At 36.9% G+C, this 17,211-nt stretch overlaps 1 protein-coding gene across 1 annotated transcript; it reads right to left on the reverse strand.

The window, feature by feature from the left end:
* Positions 1–1,410: 1,410 nt before the first annotated feature.
* LOC129755009 (adipocyte plasma membrane-associated protein Hemomucin-like) lies at positions 1,411–10,685 on the reverse strand. Its single transcript, XM_055751309.1, has 3 exons — positions 10,308–10,685; positions 2,655–2,866; positions 1,411–2,588 (listed from the first exon to the last, which is right to left on the reverse strand). Exons 1-3 carry the CDS (start codon positions 10,409–10,411, stop codon positions 1,576–1,578), a joined length of 1,329 nt encoding a protein of 442 aa, XP_055607284.1. The 5' UTR covers positions 10,412–10,685; the 3' UTR covers positions 1,411–1,575.
* Positions 10,686–17,211: the final 6,526 nt, after the last annotated feature.

Here is a 17,211-nt window from a genome sequence, read left to right on the forward strand (position 1 = left end):
AGAAACTTTAAAAAATATTTGAGACACATGTTTGATACTTTTTCAAAATCTGAAAATTTTATTAGGATAAAATGTCTAAAAAATGCCTTTGTTCCAAAAATCGAATCAGTGCGACCTCTAAACATCATATTTCTGAGTCGCCGCCATATAAAATATTGTTTCTTACACCCTAAGCTATCATTTGAAGCTTGAGCCCCCAAAATTCCAGACATAGTGCAATTTTGGGCCACCCTACTGTATACTCTTTTCAAACAGACTTAAGTGCATTCCAGAATTGCTTGAACTTCTGCTTGGAATACTGTTAGCCAGTTTCTCATAGGAATTGAGATCCTGAGTCTAGGTCCGATCTCGTATATATATATTTTTTTTAAACATATTCTACAGTACTAAAGCCAAACCAAATCCACTGAAGTTTTGGAACTCAAAATGCATCAATTAATGTTGCGCAGTTGATGATGTCAGACTTATCATTGGGTCGCGTGAAGGAGATTTGCGTTCTAAAATTGATCCTAAAAATAAGTCAACTGGTCAGTATTAAACACTGCAGAACAAATTTAGTCGAGATTGTAGTATGCTGTTGGAATTTTCAATACATTTGAAATACACTATAGAACTGGGGAATTTTTCTGTTTTTACTCTATTCTTATCATAAACTACTGTCTAAAAGCAGTAGAAGTTGTTGAAAAATAACAGATGGTTGTAGTAGGAACTATTCAACAAACAAGTGTACCTAAATAGAGGCTAGGGAAAATTGGAATGAATTAACGTGAACAATCAAAACTTGACTACAAGAATAGGAAAGTTAGAAATTAACTGAATTATTGTTATAATTGCGCATCAATCGCGGTTGTAAGTAAAGCAAAATTTAGAAAAAAAAACTAATTCAGATTAAGGGTGATCCAAAATAGGTCCAAAGGGTGGTCCAAAATAGAAACCTGGTGGTCCAAAATACCGACCTGAGTAATGATCAAAGAAACGAGTTTTTAGGCTTAAATCTTGATACATTGCAACAAACGACGATATGTTTCGATAGAGAAAGCCTTGATCTTCGTAATGAACGGATAAAACAGTAAAAAATTGTAACATGTACTTTTTTATTTCAGAAATAACATAGCCACTTCCCAAAGCGGTCCAAAATTGGTCCGTTACCCTAGTATGTCTAGGTTGAAAACACGCTCCATCCAGTCATCATTCTGGCCATTTAACTCCATTTCTTCATTATTTCTCAAGCTCGGTCAATTCATTCCAGTGAATCGAGCAATGCCGTTGCGCCGCTGGGAGAACATTGCCAGTGATCACAGATGGCAATATGGCATAGCATGTTGTAGAATTTCATGATTGGAGTAGAATCTGACCTGAAGGTGTAGGTAATCAAGGAACTTTTTTTTTCTGCGATGTGAAAAATTTGAGTAAAATTTTATTTTTTCCATATTTTGAGGCACTTTTTATTTTCATTCAACTTGGGAAATCATATTTTTGGACAAGAAGAAGACAATTAAAACGGATTTTATTTCTTGAAACGAGTTTTTCGTAATCTAATCTAAAAAACTAATACACTAATGCACACAATTGCTTTCACAACTCCTCGTTCGATTTTTGACGAGTTGTGTCAACTGCGACCTTTTTTTCTGTCTTAACAGGCTGCTTAGACTGACCTGAAGAAACAAGATGTAGAATTTCTTCAGTTAATTTTACCCGTCCTAACCACGGATGGACCGGAGATCCAAGCAGCAGATAATCGCCACTTTGTACGGCCTGGGCTATGAAGTTTCCCTTTCCATCATCGCTGTGCAGTGCCGCCAGGATGTTTCCTTCCCAATTTAAACGAAGAACAGTTCCACGTTTTGGGAAAAATGACGGCATACTGGCCAGATTGCCGATCAGATGGGACACTTTGAGTGCAATGTCATTTCCAGTTTTCTCATAGATGAATCGGAACGGGATCTCCAATATGGTCATGAACCGAACAATTACTTTTCGCAGACTAGGGAACTGAGCCAACATGGCGATCGGTGATGGATTATCCTTGTCGGTCGCAATGACAAGTGCCACCCATATACCGTTCTCGTCGGAACTTAGATTGTCTACCGATCCTGGGAGGCCATCGACAAAAATATCGTCGGTTCCAGCTTTCGGCCCTTTCAGATAATATCGCCGAATAAGTTGTCCACCTAATTCCCCTACTAGCACAACGCTTTCATCTTTATTCAGAGCGACTCCATTAGCCCCATGAATTTCATCGATCAGCACTCGATTCTTGTTGCTGGCTCTGGAGTAATGGATCAACCTTCCCGAGGGATTAAGAAGCAACGCTTGCAGACCGTGCTCAAAACAAAAATCAGATGCCGTATCAGACCAGTAGATATCTCCATTCTTTGCAACCACTACACTGTTGGGAATCCGAGGCTTCCGCGCAACTTTTCCACCCTCGATGACCTCGTCTCGAGAAACTAATTGCTTCTTGGCACCGGTTTTAATCTGCACTTGCCAGATGCCGAAATAAGGTTCCGCAACGATCAAATTGTTTCCCTGAGTATCGAAAGCAATGCCCAGTGGACGACCACATTCTCGTTCATCATGAGAGCCACCTGTGGAGTGAAATAAAATAAGTTAAAAATAACGGTATTCAAAATCGCAAACATCAAAGTACTTACGACATTCGCGGCCAAATTTAGCCACCACACGGATTTGGTCATAGTTGCCGGTTATTTCAATGATTTCTCCTCCAAAGACCGACGCATAGGTTGTGTTTCCACGAACCAGGATAGTTTCCGGAGCCACCAATCGGTTCTTGAGTAGCTGTTCCGGACTGTTGAGAAGCTGATTCGGGGCTAGCACGCCTTCCAACTCACGTGCTGGCGTAATCCTGAAAATTAATATTCAGTATTCAGTATCTTCAGGACTCTCTTTAACTATTTCGATCGATGGTTTATCTATAATATGTTCTAGAATCGTTTGGAAATAGTGTTTTATGCAACAAGTTTAAAAAGTGGATTTTTTAGCACGAGTAAATTTATCCAGCGAGACATGGCGGTTGATTTTATGGAATTCGCACCAGCTTATTGACGACGAACCAAAATATCTTATTCTCGGTCCCGTTTTCGTTCAGAGTTTTTTTTCGAAATCGACATAAATAAGAGATAGATAACGAAAATAATCTAAGTCTGTATGCAGAATTCAAACAAATCATACACGCTCATACTTTATGTTTCCAGTGCTTTGTTTGGCGGATGATGCTACTAGCCGCATAATGCAACAATAAAAAAAATTAATCATGACTAGTTTTTGACAAAAAAACTACCTCGACCAGGAATTGAACTCGAGTTTACTGATTACCTCCCCGACACCTTACCAATAGGCCAAATCGTAGCTCTATTATTCAGTTGACTTCATCGAGTTGAATTCGCTGCTAGATTATACGGCAGAAAACGCTCTTCGTGCCCCGATTGATAATGCTCTGTTCGCCCCAGGTCAACAAATTTAAGTAGAAACGCTGATTAAAGTGAAAAATCAAATATTTAATGATGGTGAAAATTGAGGAACAAAGTGTGTATCATATTGCAATGCATTTTAGATCAAAATGATTTAAAGGTCATAAGAGCTTACTTCGTGGTGCTCAAAAATTATAATATTTTCGTCACTTGAGAACCTAGCTGGTTATTTTTTGATATTTCTGTAAAGATGATAAGGATGTTTCTTTTTTGGTGAAAAAATAATAGTATACTTAGTACGAAACAAATTGTGATGAAAATATGTTCAAGAAAATACGTACTTTTGTAGAAAAGAGGAGTGCTTATTATACCCTGGGTGCTTGTTATACTCTTATCTCCCCTAACTGATAAACAAAAAAATATGAAGCTATTGAGCAAAGTTGTCGAAATCCGGGATCAATCAATAATTTCACAGTTTTTTCAGCAAATTTGGTCAATTTTTTAAACATAAGAATTTTTGTCCCCCCTCCGATATGAAAGTGCGGGAGGTTGTTTATTACAATAAATCATGTTTTAGTGTCAAACCATGGTTGTGTACACAAATGTAACACTAGAAGGACCGGCAAATTGAATATACCTATTCTGTTCGTGACCAGTCAAAATGACTGGTAAAGGGGAAATTATTTGTAGCATATTCTTTTGAACTTTTTTCTTCTGATATTATTTTGTTACTTGTTCCATAATTATTTTTTCACCATGGGTGCACGGAACCACCTCATTTTGTCATAGTTGACGAATGCGTGTATGTCATAAAATGTATATTTCAAATAATTATCAATAACAATCAATAAAAAACACATTATCAATTTTATTAAAAAATCATGTTAAATGATATTTTCAAGCACCCATCGCTCTGAAGTTTTTCATCATGTTGCTTATAAATCACACCTGATATTGTAGGTTTTAAAGCATATTTTTACTATAAGTAGAGCAATTTACCATGGGTGCACGGATTCACCGCCATTCATCAAAAATCAACTTTTTTTTGCATGCTAAAGGTGAAGGGCTTTTATAGATTCAAAATAAAATTTGTGTTATATACATGGTTAATCACTATGGGTGCACGAATTCACCGCACTTTTATCAAAAAAAAACTCAGTTTTTTGCAAATTTTTAAAAAGCATTTTGACAAACCTAAACTAAACCATTAGTGGTAAGAATAAGGTTTAGTAATTGCTTCGGTAGCTTTTACTTAGCTCGAAATCAAAAGCCCAAAGCATTTGCTTAGTTTGGTATGAATAAACATTTGCTTAGCGGATGTGTACTTAAGTCTTAGAACATAGCTTTTGCTTCAAAAATACCAGCAGAATCTGAAGTTTTCTAAAATAAAATGAAAGAAGACGATCAGAAAATTGAAAAGTACGGCTAAAATAGCCATAAAGTGGGTGTAAGAACGACCGGAATGTTTTTGGTTAATGCGTGCCCGTATGTTGATGTTTAAAGAAAAATGAATACATATTCGAATATGATATATGAAAGGACAATTCCAATTGATCTAGCGAGCAAGAAACAGTTAGTTCACCTGAAGCTTACACATCTTTCTCTGAAAATAACCGTGATAGAGAATACTTTTCATACATCCCAGAGTTAGCGTGTAACATTCAAGTCAATAGAATTGATTACAATAATGTTTACAAAGGACTAAAAAAACTTGATGCTTCTAAAGGAGTCGGGCCGGATGGACTCTCCCCATGTTTCGTTAAAAACTTAGCCGTTGAGTTAACCGACCCTCTTCTGCTTCTTTTGAACATGTCGTTAAGTAATAAAAAAGTGCCCAAATTTTGGAAAAAAATCATTTTTGATCCCAATTTTCAAGTCCGGAAAAATATCTTGCATTCCTAAACTCTTTGAATCAATCATAAATGACAAAATCTATCAAAAAGTAAAAAATATTGTATCCAGCAAACAACATGGATTCTTCAAAGGGCGCTTTACTGCATCAAATCTTCTCGAATTCGTTACATACGTGATCAATTCCATGTGCCAAGGCTTTCACGTTGAGGCTCTTTATACTGATTTCAGCAAAGCTTTTGACCGCATCGATATACCCCTTTTGATTCTCAAATTAAAAAAAATGGCTTTCATCCAAATCTCCTTTCTTGGCTTCAATCATACTTAACCGATCGAACACAAATTGTTCGCTTCAAAAACGAATTATCCAAACCCGTAACTGTAATCTCCGGTGTGCCTCAGGCAGGGGTCTCATTTAGGACCTCTTCTTTTCATTCGTAAATGACATTTCCTTCATTCTAAAACGGATTGAATTCCTCATATATGCTGACGATATGAAACTTTTTCTGAAAATCAAAACAACCGAGGATGTTGAAGCGTTTCAAGACGAAATCAATGTGTTCTATGAATGGTGCAACAAAAGTCTACTTCAATTGAACGTAAAAAAATGCAACTCCATATCGTTTAGTAGAAAACAAATTTACCCACTCATTGAAACTAAATTAGGCAGTGAACCGGTACAAAAATGCCAAATTGTAAGAGATCTTGGTGTCATCTTGGATTCGAAACTTACGTTTTTAGAACATCAGAACACTATTATTAATAAAGCTAATTGCATGTTAGGATTTGTTAAGCGTTTCAGCCACCACTTTCAAGATCCATGCACCATAAAGTCACTTTATATATCTTATGTACGATCGATATTGTAGTGTCATATGGAATCCTTATTCAAATTATCACGAGCAACGTCTTGAATCTGTTCAAAAACAATTTTCATTGTATGCACTCCGTAAAACAAACTGGATCACATTTCCTTTTCCATCATACGAATCACGTTGTAAGCTAATTGACATAGAACCTCTCAGTAAAAGTAGAGAATTTTCTCAAATTTCGTTTTTCAATGATATTGTTGCACAAAGAATAAACAGTCCTGAATTACTTTCAAAACTCCATTTTTATGCACCCTCCCGTCCATTAAGAAACAAACATTATTTTACATTAAATTTTATGACAAGGACTATGCAAAATATCAAACTAACGAGCCTCTATAAACAAAAGAGACGAAATGTCACGATTGGAATTTTCGATTTCCTGTCAGTGTCATTCCAATCGAGCAAAAGACTTGTCAAACTGGAAAATTTGGAATTGCGAAAGCGGCGGTAGCGAAAGTATTATCATTCATATCTGTAAACAAAGGGTAATCTAAACACAGTTTTTGGATGCTCTATTTCAATTACAAGCTCAAGGACTTATTTCTGGGTACTTAATTGGTAAGTTATGATTTTATTTAATGATATATATGTTGGATATTTTTTTTTAATTTTGAGTTTTCATTGACTGCACAAGATGTTCCCGGATCAGCGGAGTCGAAATGGAAAGTTTACCAATGAAAGTTGCGGATTCCAGTACAGAATACCCCGAAAGATGGCAGAATGCGAGCAATTTCTCCCGTTTTTTTGGCTCAGTCGGGAACCGGAAGAAAAATATATTTTTAAATCCGGGGCAGGTTTTGTTAGAACAATTTTTTTTGCCAAACACTCCATGATTGCACTTTTTTTTAATTGATGACAATACCAAAAAACAGCTTGGTAAAACAGCAGACTAGACCAAAAACCACTTCCGAAAAAAAGTAAACGCAACAAAAATTGAAGTCATGTGAAGTTTGAAGCAAAGCAGTGCTGCGCTCAAATAAAAGCGGGATTGCTAGATGATTTATTCTTAAAAGGATCAGATTGCGTCTCTTTTGTTTTTATTACAGGCTCTTTATATCAAACCATTGATGAAATGATGTACAAATACAATTCAGAAAGTGAAATTATAGACGTAACAATGAATAAAACACAGTAAAAAATTGCATTTAAAAACAAATACATACAACTACAAAATAATTGATAACATTAGTTTTAACTAGTTTTAAGTATTGTAGTCTACGAAGTTTGACGAAATAAATAAACTAAACTATCGAAAAGCAAAATGTTTTACCAATTAAAATTAGCTACTTTAAAATCAATAAAAAATGTTTGTTTTGTTAAAACTTAAAAGAAATCGTTAAAAAAATTTAAAATGTTATTCCAAGTTCGGGTCAGTTGGGAATTCTTCCACTATTCCCGGTTATCTGGAATGTTTGCTATTCTATTTGTTCAATTTGATGTAAGACGAATCATTCTATACAACGCCAAGAATATTTAAAAAGAATTGGGGTACACTAAACAATTTTTAATTATAGTTCCGTTTTTTTCATTCATGGAAAAAAAATATTTCAATCATATCGTGAAATATTAAATTTATTTATTTATTAAGAAAAAGCAGGTATTTGCAATCATATATTTATCTGATAAGATGATAATTGAATCAACATCCAAGAAATCGGAGAACGGTTGCCATTGACCGAGTGAATTTCAGAAATTATGTGCATCAAGTTATGTCGTGCGACAGAAAACTGTGAACACAAATTGTTAAATTTACACGTTGATTGGTTTTTCCCAAAAAGTTTCAATTTGGCAATATTGCATTTCAAATACCTATCATATTTATCTGATTTGTAAGCAAACAGTTTTGGGACTAAACGAGAAGCCATGGTCACAATCATTCAATACAAAGTATAAAATCAAAACTTTCCTGCGGCTTTTTAAAAAAAAACGTTTTTAAGTGTTGTTTTTTTGGGTACTGTTATTTTCCGTGTGTATCAAATGGCATTCAAACTTATTTAAATAACCTCGTTTCCCAACGCCTAACACAAAAATATTTTGAATTCTAAAGCAAGTTGAGAACTATTTCACTCTATATGATTTACTACGGCTAATTTGCAGCCATTCCGTGCACCCATGTTGAAATATCATTTAAATTATTCAGTTTCGTAGCTTATGTCTTCAAATATGAATAAATGAGTACAAAATTCATAACTATTTCACTAAAATTTTGACCGAAAGTTTAATTAGGCCGGAACAAATTTCAAATCATTCTTTTGTCACTCGGAGTTGGAACATCGCGAGGGAGAGGGGGGGGGGGGGCAATAAAAAATATTGCGAAAAACAAATAAATTGGAATAAATTGCTCGGAAACTTGTATGCAACACAATTGCATACTATATTGTTGCACAAAACTTATAAATCAAATGATATTTTATCAAATAATTCAATGAAATTAAGAAAACAAACTCCCATCTTCTTTTATTTGGTTTTTTGTCTTGTTATCTTTCAGATAATGGAATTTTTTAATAAAAAATTACTTAAATTACTTCAAACTTTATTTATTTCCCCCTTCGGGTTTTTGGAAATTTCGAAGCGGGGGGGGGGGGGGGGGGGTGGGGCTGACAAAAGAAGATACAGATATTTGTTCCAGCCTTATAGTTGAGCAACAAAACAGATCAATAAAATTGACACTTTTTGCCAACCATAAATCAACTTGGGATCATTGTTCTGAATGAAGATTGCGATTAAAACTAAAAGAAAGCGGAAAAAATATATCTTTTTTGAATTATATGTAGGGTTGTGAATTTTACCAGTCATTTTGACTCGTCACGGTCCTAGTGTCCATGGTGAAATTTATTTAGCTTTTTAAAAGAGCTAGAAAAATAAAAAATACACAGATTTTTAGAGATTCAAAATTCATGAAAAGTCGTATTTTTTCGAATTTTTAAAACGAAGTTTGTATTTCAAAGATAATAAACACACAAAGTGTCAAACCAGTCATTTTGACTGGTGCGGTCTTTCTAGTGTTAATAGAAATCGATTAACAATAACTGTTATTGATCGAGTTATGTCGTGTTAGTAACGTTATAAAAAAGAAAAGGTCGCACATTAAAATGAATCATCTTGTCTTGCCAAAACTTGCAAGTGTACCAAATATAATGAACATAGCGTAAAAATTGTATGATGAGATAGCTTTTCTATGAATTTGTATTGAAGCGCCTAATATAGGTCATTCATCTAAATAAATTAAATTATTGTGTAAAATTATGCTTCTGAACCATTTTTTTTAAATCACCTGAAAACCGTGAAAACGTGGAATTAGAAAATGAGAACTACAAAAATTTGACAAACCAAAGAGAAAAAAATAGATTAACTGTTTTTTACATAAACACACCGTGTATTAATTATTCACTCTAAAAAATATTTGCTCGACATTTGTTCCACGATCGCAGCATATACATATTTATGTATGTCAATAGTTTCTCACATTCCAACTGAATAAAATCATTGCATCGAGTGGTGAGCTTATCATAAATCGGTCAAAATAGGATAAGGGCAGATAAACAAAATTTTGATACCGATGTGAACCGAATACAGTACAATTTAGATAACTGATATTTAATTGCTTCCTAATTATATTCTCTACCACCTTTAGCAATGCCATTACAGTACGTTTGGTTGCTTCACGTTTTGCTCAAGTAATTTCGGCAATCTGACGTAATCTTCGATGAGTGTGCCGAAAATATACGTTGCTCTTCAAGAACCATTTGTACCGGCAACGCAACAACGGTTTGAATCTCAGAAAAAATAGTAAAATTTTTACAAGGTAAGGATATTTTATGAAGGTGTTTTTTTCAACGACTTTCATTTTTATTTTTACGAATGGATTCCAATAAAAGCAACCATGTAGATCAACCTTTCCATTACATGACTATATTGATTTGATACTTCCTGCTAATTTTTTGTTCTTTGCATTAAAAATTCGATCAATCGCTTTTAAATTTTCTATTTCTGGTACCTCGACACTCAGTTTGTTTTAGTTACTCATCATTCAATAAATAACTACACATCGGTAAATGCGTCTTTTCTTCTTTCCGAGATGCCGTTACAACAAGCTGCAAGAAGCCGCAAATCCCACAAACGAACGGCATTGTGTAAAAGTGATCAAACATACCGGAACGATTTGAACGGGAATGTCGGATATGGCGGCAGACCAGGAACGATTGCGACGATCATGACGAACAGCACCACCTTGAGCACTTTTTCCTTCCAGCCCATTTTTGTTTCTACCTTTTTTTCACTTGAGTTTTTCTTCGTAAAAAAAATCACTTGTTTCAATTCTACAGATTTATTCCTCCTCAAATACGTTCAAGTTTTGCTGATTCTTATTTACGATCACAATTTGTTTGTATCCAGCGCAATGCTTGGATTGTTTGAAATAAGTAATTGTTGTACTGCTGCGTTAACTTATAAGGTACGTGCTAACCGGTTCACGGTCTGGAGACGTTTACTTGTACCCACGTTTGTGCGGTCACGGGCTAAATTTGACTGGAAGATTTTTCGAAGCGTCTTGACGCGTATGATGACGGAACGATATCTGTTAGTATGCGTTTATATACGTGGGCCGGTAAGTTAGGGGAACCTATAGACTAGGAATTATTGAGCAAAGTTGCGTATACCTACCTTTTATTCCTCCGAAGAAACAAAAAAAGACAGAACAAATATCTTTAGGATTAAGACGTGATGTGAAGTGTGCAATCTGGAATTTTTAAACCTATTCTTCAATCTGAAATTTCAAAAATCTAGTACCTGAGTCTGATATCTTTGAAATTTTGAATTTAAAATCATTTCACTCACTAATCATACTTCCACAGCCAGAACTTATGTCCGATCCCGGACAATAATAAGATTGTTATCATATTTTTTGTCTTTGTTCATGTTCTCTATATTATGTTAACATGAAAACATTGAAATAATAGAAAACATAAAAAGGCCGGGCCCACTGTGGAGCAGAGGACGCAGTTACATCTGGAACAAAGGAACAGAAGAATCGTGGACCACCAGTACCGTACGTTTCAAATGGGAAGTATCGTTGGAAGCATGCTAAGAAAAATGCTCCTTGATGAACAAACCATGGGTGATGTGAAATAACTTCGCCAATCACTAGGACAATTCTTCAGCGGCTGGAAATGATTTATTTGGTACATCGAAATCACAAAAACATAAGGATTTTTAAAATCTTAGCTTTATTTTTTAACTGTTTGGATTTCAGAGTACAATCATTTCTGGTCATTGACCAAGAATAAAGCGCCTTTACTCGCTCTTGAAAATAAGAAAGAAAAAGGCAAAATATTAGAAGAACAAAACCCCTTTAAGGTCAGTTTAGAGCTTGAAAGGTTTTTTCTGAAAAAAATTATCCTTGTCGTAGAATAGAATTTTACTTATTGAATAGCCCAATAAGTTTTCAGTTCTTAATTAAATTACATTTAATTTTAACAAAAACATTGTAATCTACTATGTATGGCTTTCCTCATGCATTTAATATGTGATTCGATTTTTATTAAATTTATTTAAATAGCAATTCGTTAATGAATTTTGAAAAAGGTGAATGCGCCAAATGTAAACATGGAGTTATGAGGTGGGTAAAGAGGTCCGTTCGGAGACCTACATTTTGATGCTACGAAGTTATCTAAAGGATATTTTGTTTTAAAGATAATATTTTTGCTGAGAGCTAATGAAGCTGTCAAACTTTGAGAAGCTGACGTTGGCGCATTGATCGTATTAAAAACTCGATACCGAATTGAAAGATTTGATTCGACAAAAAATAGTGTGAGATTGAACCTACTAAAAACATAAGCATAACGGATTTTTTTAAATCCCTTTTACGAAAGAAAAACACCTCATTGCACAAGTAAAAAATATGAAGGATACTTATCATTGCACAGCTTGTCTCTATTAAGCGTCGGCTGTTCGAAGTATGTAAGGTCTTGCAAACGAAATGTTTGTCTCGAACACATGCATTACACTTATCGAGGTACTCCGGCTGGCTTGATAAATGGAACTGTTTACTGACATTTTGACATTTGACCATGCAAAAATGTTTTCAAGATCTTGGGGCGTTGTATTATGTTATATTTCAGCCGTATGTGATAAAAATATTGCTATTTTTGCATCACAGCATGCGAAAATACAACACGTGTTGTAAAAAAACTAGAAGGCCACAGATCTTGAAAATGTTTTTGAACGGCAAAATAAGTGTCAAAATTTCTACCACTTTTTCCCAACACCAGTGAACTTGCTCTTACCATTCCCTTTAATAAGCGCTAAACTCCAAGTAACGTTAAATATAATTCTATACGTGGAATCATCATACAGGTTAGAAACCTTACAATGGTCCAGTGTTATGCGCCAACTGACGTTGCCGACTTGCAGGAGAAAGAGCAGTTTTACAGTCAACTGAACAGCGTGGTTGAGAGAATTCCAAGGGTTCAAATCTATTTGGGCGACTTCAACGCAAAGATTGGCTCCGACAATCAGGACCTTGAGCGCATCATGGGGCGCCATGGCCTAGGACAGATGAGCGAAAACGGAGAGCTGTTTGTAGAATTTTGTGGCAACAACAACATGGTGATCGGTGGATCGCTCTTCCCCCATCGACCAGCACATAAGGTCACTTGGGTATCCCGAGATAGCCGAACAGAAAATCAAATTGACCACATCTGCATCAGCCGAAAATGGAGAAGGAGCCTTCTTGATGTCCGCAACAAACGAAGCGCAGACATTGCATCTGACCATCACCTCGTCCTTGGCGAGATACGACTGAGAGTTGCGCGTGTCCAACGGCGCGAGGAGAAAGTCGGGTGTCGATACGACGTCCGCCGGTTGGAGAATCCAGAGGTGAAAAGGGCATACGTTGAACAGCTAGAATCCCGAGCCTCGGAGCTGCCGACAGACGGAACAGTCGAAGAACAGTGGTGTGGAACCAAGAATGCCTTTATCACGACGAGCCATGGTACTCTCGGAAAAGTTTGTGGAAGAAGGAGTGAATGGATGTCGGATGAAACTTGGAGGATGGTCGATGATCGGAGAAAGGCGAAAGTCGGAATTGAGCAGGCATGTACCGGGTCAGCCAAAGCAGCCGCCCGCTTACGATATGCGGAGCTGGAAAAGGCAGTTAAACGAGCTTGTAGACGAGACAAGAGAGCCTGGACAAACTCCCTAGCCGAAGAGGGAGAAAGAGCCGCCGCCAATGGAGATATCCGATTACTTTATGACATCTCTCGCCGCCAACATGCACATCTCTCGGTGCAAGGACTAATGCAAGAATGCCGCTAAAAGACCGAGCAGGTCAGTTATTGACCGATCGAACAGATCAACTCAAACGATGGACTGAGCACTTCGAACAACTCTTCCGAGTCACGAATAGCGATGGCCAACAAAACCCGCAGCTCGAAGCGCCAACAGTAAGTCGCATAAATGGTGTCAACTCGGAAGCGCCCTCGCTGGCTGAAATAGAAGCGGCAATCAAAAACATGAAATCCAACAAAGCACCTGGGATCGATTGCATCCCTGCTGAAATGCTGAAAGACGACCCTGCCCTATCAGCACAAATGTTGCACCGTCTTTTCGCTGACATCTGGGATACTGCAACATTCCCGGCCGACTGGATGCAGGGTATCCTCGTAAAGGTCCCGAAGAAAGGAGACCTGACAGAGTGCGGTAACTGGCGAGGCATAACGTTGATCTGTACAACCCTCAAAGTACTCTGCAAAGTAATCCTGAACAGGATCCAGGAGAAAATCGACGCTACACTCCGACGGCAGCAAGCTGGATTCCGATCCGGACGATCATGTGTGGACCACATCACAACGCTACGAATGTTCGTTGATTTCGAAAAAGCATTCGACCGACTTAACCATGAAAACATCTGGGCGGCTCTAAGGCGACGAGGGGTCCTAGAGAAACTAGTCCATCTTATCGAAGCACAGTACGAGGCATTTTCGTGCAAGGTCTTGCACGACGGTGTCTTGTCCGAACCAATCCCGGTAACTGCTGGAGTGAGACAAGGATGTATTCTATCACCGCTACTTTTTCTAATCGTAATGGATGAGATTCTGATTGGATCGATTGACTGTGCACCAAACCGAGGATTGCCGTGGAATCCTTCAACAATGGAGCAACTAAACGACCTTGACCTGGCTGACGATATTGTTTTGCTCGCCCAAACACAACCAGATATGCAGAGCAAACTCGACGACCTCACCGAAAGTTCCATGGCAGCAGGTCTCAAAGCCAATCTCGGAAAGACCAAGTTGATGGAGATCAACACAGGAAATCCCTCCAGTTTCATGGTAGCTGGGCAACAAGTTGAGAAAGTGGAGTGCTTCCAGTATCTTGGTAGCCAGATAACGCCTGATGGTGGTACCAGAAAAGACATCGAAACCCGGATCGGAAAGGCCCGATTTGCGTTTGCGAGTCTTCGAAACATCTGGCGGTCACGCCAGATCTCTCTACGAACGAAAATCCGAATCTTCAACTCAAACGTCAAATCCGTATTGCTGTACGGGTGCGAAACTTGGTGCACATATGCGGTAACGACGCGAAAACTGCAAGTATTTGTAAACCGCTGCCTGCGGAATATCATCCGCGCTTGGTGGCCTGGCAACTGGATCTCGAATGAGGAACTACATCGCCGGTGTCATCAAAAGGCGCTAGAAATCGAGATTCGGGAACGTAAGTGGAGATGGGATGGGCACACGCTGTGAAGAGATGAAAACGAGATTTGCAGAGAGGCGCTAGATTGGAATCCAGAAGGTCATCGAAGAAGAGGCAGACCCAGAAACTCGTGGCGGCGAAGCCTAGCCGCTGAAATCCGAACTGTCGACGAGAATCTTGACTGGGACCAGGTGAAGATGCTGGCTCCAGATCGTCAACAGTGGAGGTCTTTTACCACTTTTACCCTATGCACCGGAGGATCGGCGCGGGATCATTAAGTAAGTAAGTAAGTAAGTAAGTAAGTAAGTAAGTAAGTAAGTAAGTAAGTAAGTAATCATCATAGCAATCCAGAAAACAGATGTCGTTGGCAAGCGAATACAATCGGGGGAAATCACTTTGGGTGGGGAGAAAACGAAAAAACACTTCCAATTTCACCATAAAATCAATTCCGACTACACTTTCTATTCTTAGTACTATGTCCTTCCTGTTTGAACTCCTGCACTTTCCCATACTTTTTTCAACCAATTTTCTTTTTGGCCAACCATTGGCGAACTTTTAGAAAGAAACAGCGACGGATCTGGAAGTAATTCACTAGCCACGATGGCTCACATTGACCAAAACCAACAGCTTTTCCACGCTTGGGGAATATTTCGTAGCACTGAATCAAAATATTGCACAGATCTTGATCGAAGCGATTTATCGAATTTTTAATGCAAAGAACAAAAAATCAGCAGGAAGTGTCAAATCAATATAGCCATGCATTGGAAAGGTTGATCTCCATGGTTGCTTTTATTGGAATCCATTCGTCAAAATAAAAATGAAAGTCGTTGAAAAAACACCTTCATAAAATATCCTTACCCTTTGAAATTTTACTATTTTTTCTGAGATTCAAACCATTGTTGCGTTGTCGGTACAAATGGTTCTTGAAGAGCAACGTATATTTTCGGCACATTCATCGAAGATTACGTCAGATTACCGAAATCACTTGAGCAAAACGTCAGGCAACCAATCGTACTGTAATCATTCTTTCCCGGGGTGATATCACTTATCAACTCAAATTAACAATTTCACGAATAAACCATTAGTTTTTATTTATTTTTCTGGGATGCTTAAAAAATCACGTGCTATGTCATCCGGTCATCGCCAATATCGGTGAAAATGTATATTCTTGGAGAAAGAATATCAGAATTGAAAATTGATTAGGATGGATAGAAAACTTCGGAGAAAATTAACAAATGTTGAAGAAAGCGAAAGAGTAGTTTTGCGAGGATAACTTATAAACGTACACTGTTCTTTACCCCGCAACATATCATTATTTAGGAGAAGCCTACTAAATAATGAAATGTTGCGATGTATAGTATGGTGTGCCGTAAACTGGGGAAACTTTGATCACTTTTTTAATTCATTTTTGAATATTTTGGAAGGGGTTGCTTTTTTGTAACACAAAAAAAGTTAAAATACTTACTGAGGTAAGATTTTATACTCCATGATCATTGATAGCAGAATGTTCAAACGACGTCAGTGGTAATAACTAAATGTTTGTTACAAAACCAGATTTCATGTTTCGCATGTTTCGGGGTAACTTCAATCACTATAGGTTTAACAACATCTTTAAAGTTATTGTTTTGATGCCCATTAGCACATAAAGCTTAAAACCTCAATAACAGTAATTTTTTGTTTGGACTAAATTGAATTTTTCAACGTTTTCTTTCAAAAACAAATGTACCCAAAAGATGGACAATGTTGTTGCATACATTTAGGGGCAAAAATTGTTAACATTTCTCAATATTTTTTGGCCTCAAAAACAAAAAAAAATTACCTTCATGCTATTCCCCTAGGTTCTCTCACTGTTCCAATGTTCTTTTTTTATTCAAACTTAACCACTTGAAAGGGTTTTTAGCCATTTGTTCTATACAGGCTTTCTCATAGAAAATGTCCGTTTTTTAATATTCAAAAATTATCATAGAGTGACCATAAAAATAACCTTAAAACTATGTATACCTATACAGAGGAAAAAGGTTAAACTTTCATATTCAACAAGCGATTTGCTTCTAAATGCTATCATTTTATCAGTAGAGGTGTTATTTTGTGTGTCTTCGAAAAAACAGTTATTTTAAAACTTTAAAACTATATTTTAATATAATATAAAAACATCTAGAAATTCAAACCATATTAAGCCTATTTGAAACTCAATTTATAGGCTTTCAAACGTAGAAAACAGTTTTCAGATATTATAACTTCAGACTTAGTTAATGATGATTATCTGCAAAAATTTCATGTTGATCAAAGTTCCTCCAGTTTACGGTACGTTAACCCTTTCCTTCCCATGGTAGCACAGGTGATCCACAACTTTGCAAAGCTCG

This window comes from Uranotaenia lowii, chromosome 1 (genome assembly GCF_029784155.1).
Source record: "Uranotaenia lowii strain MFRU-FL chromosome 1, ASM2978415v1, whole genome shotgun sequence".
NCBI lineage: Eukaryota > Metazoa > Arthropoda > Insecta > Diptera > Culicidae > Uranotaenia > Uranotaenia lowii.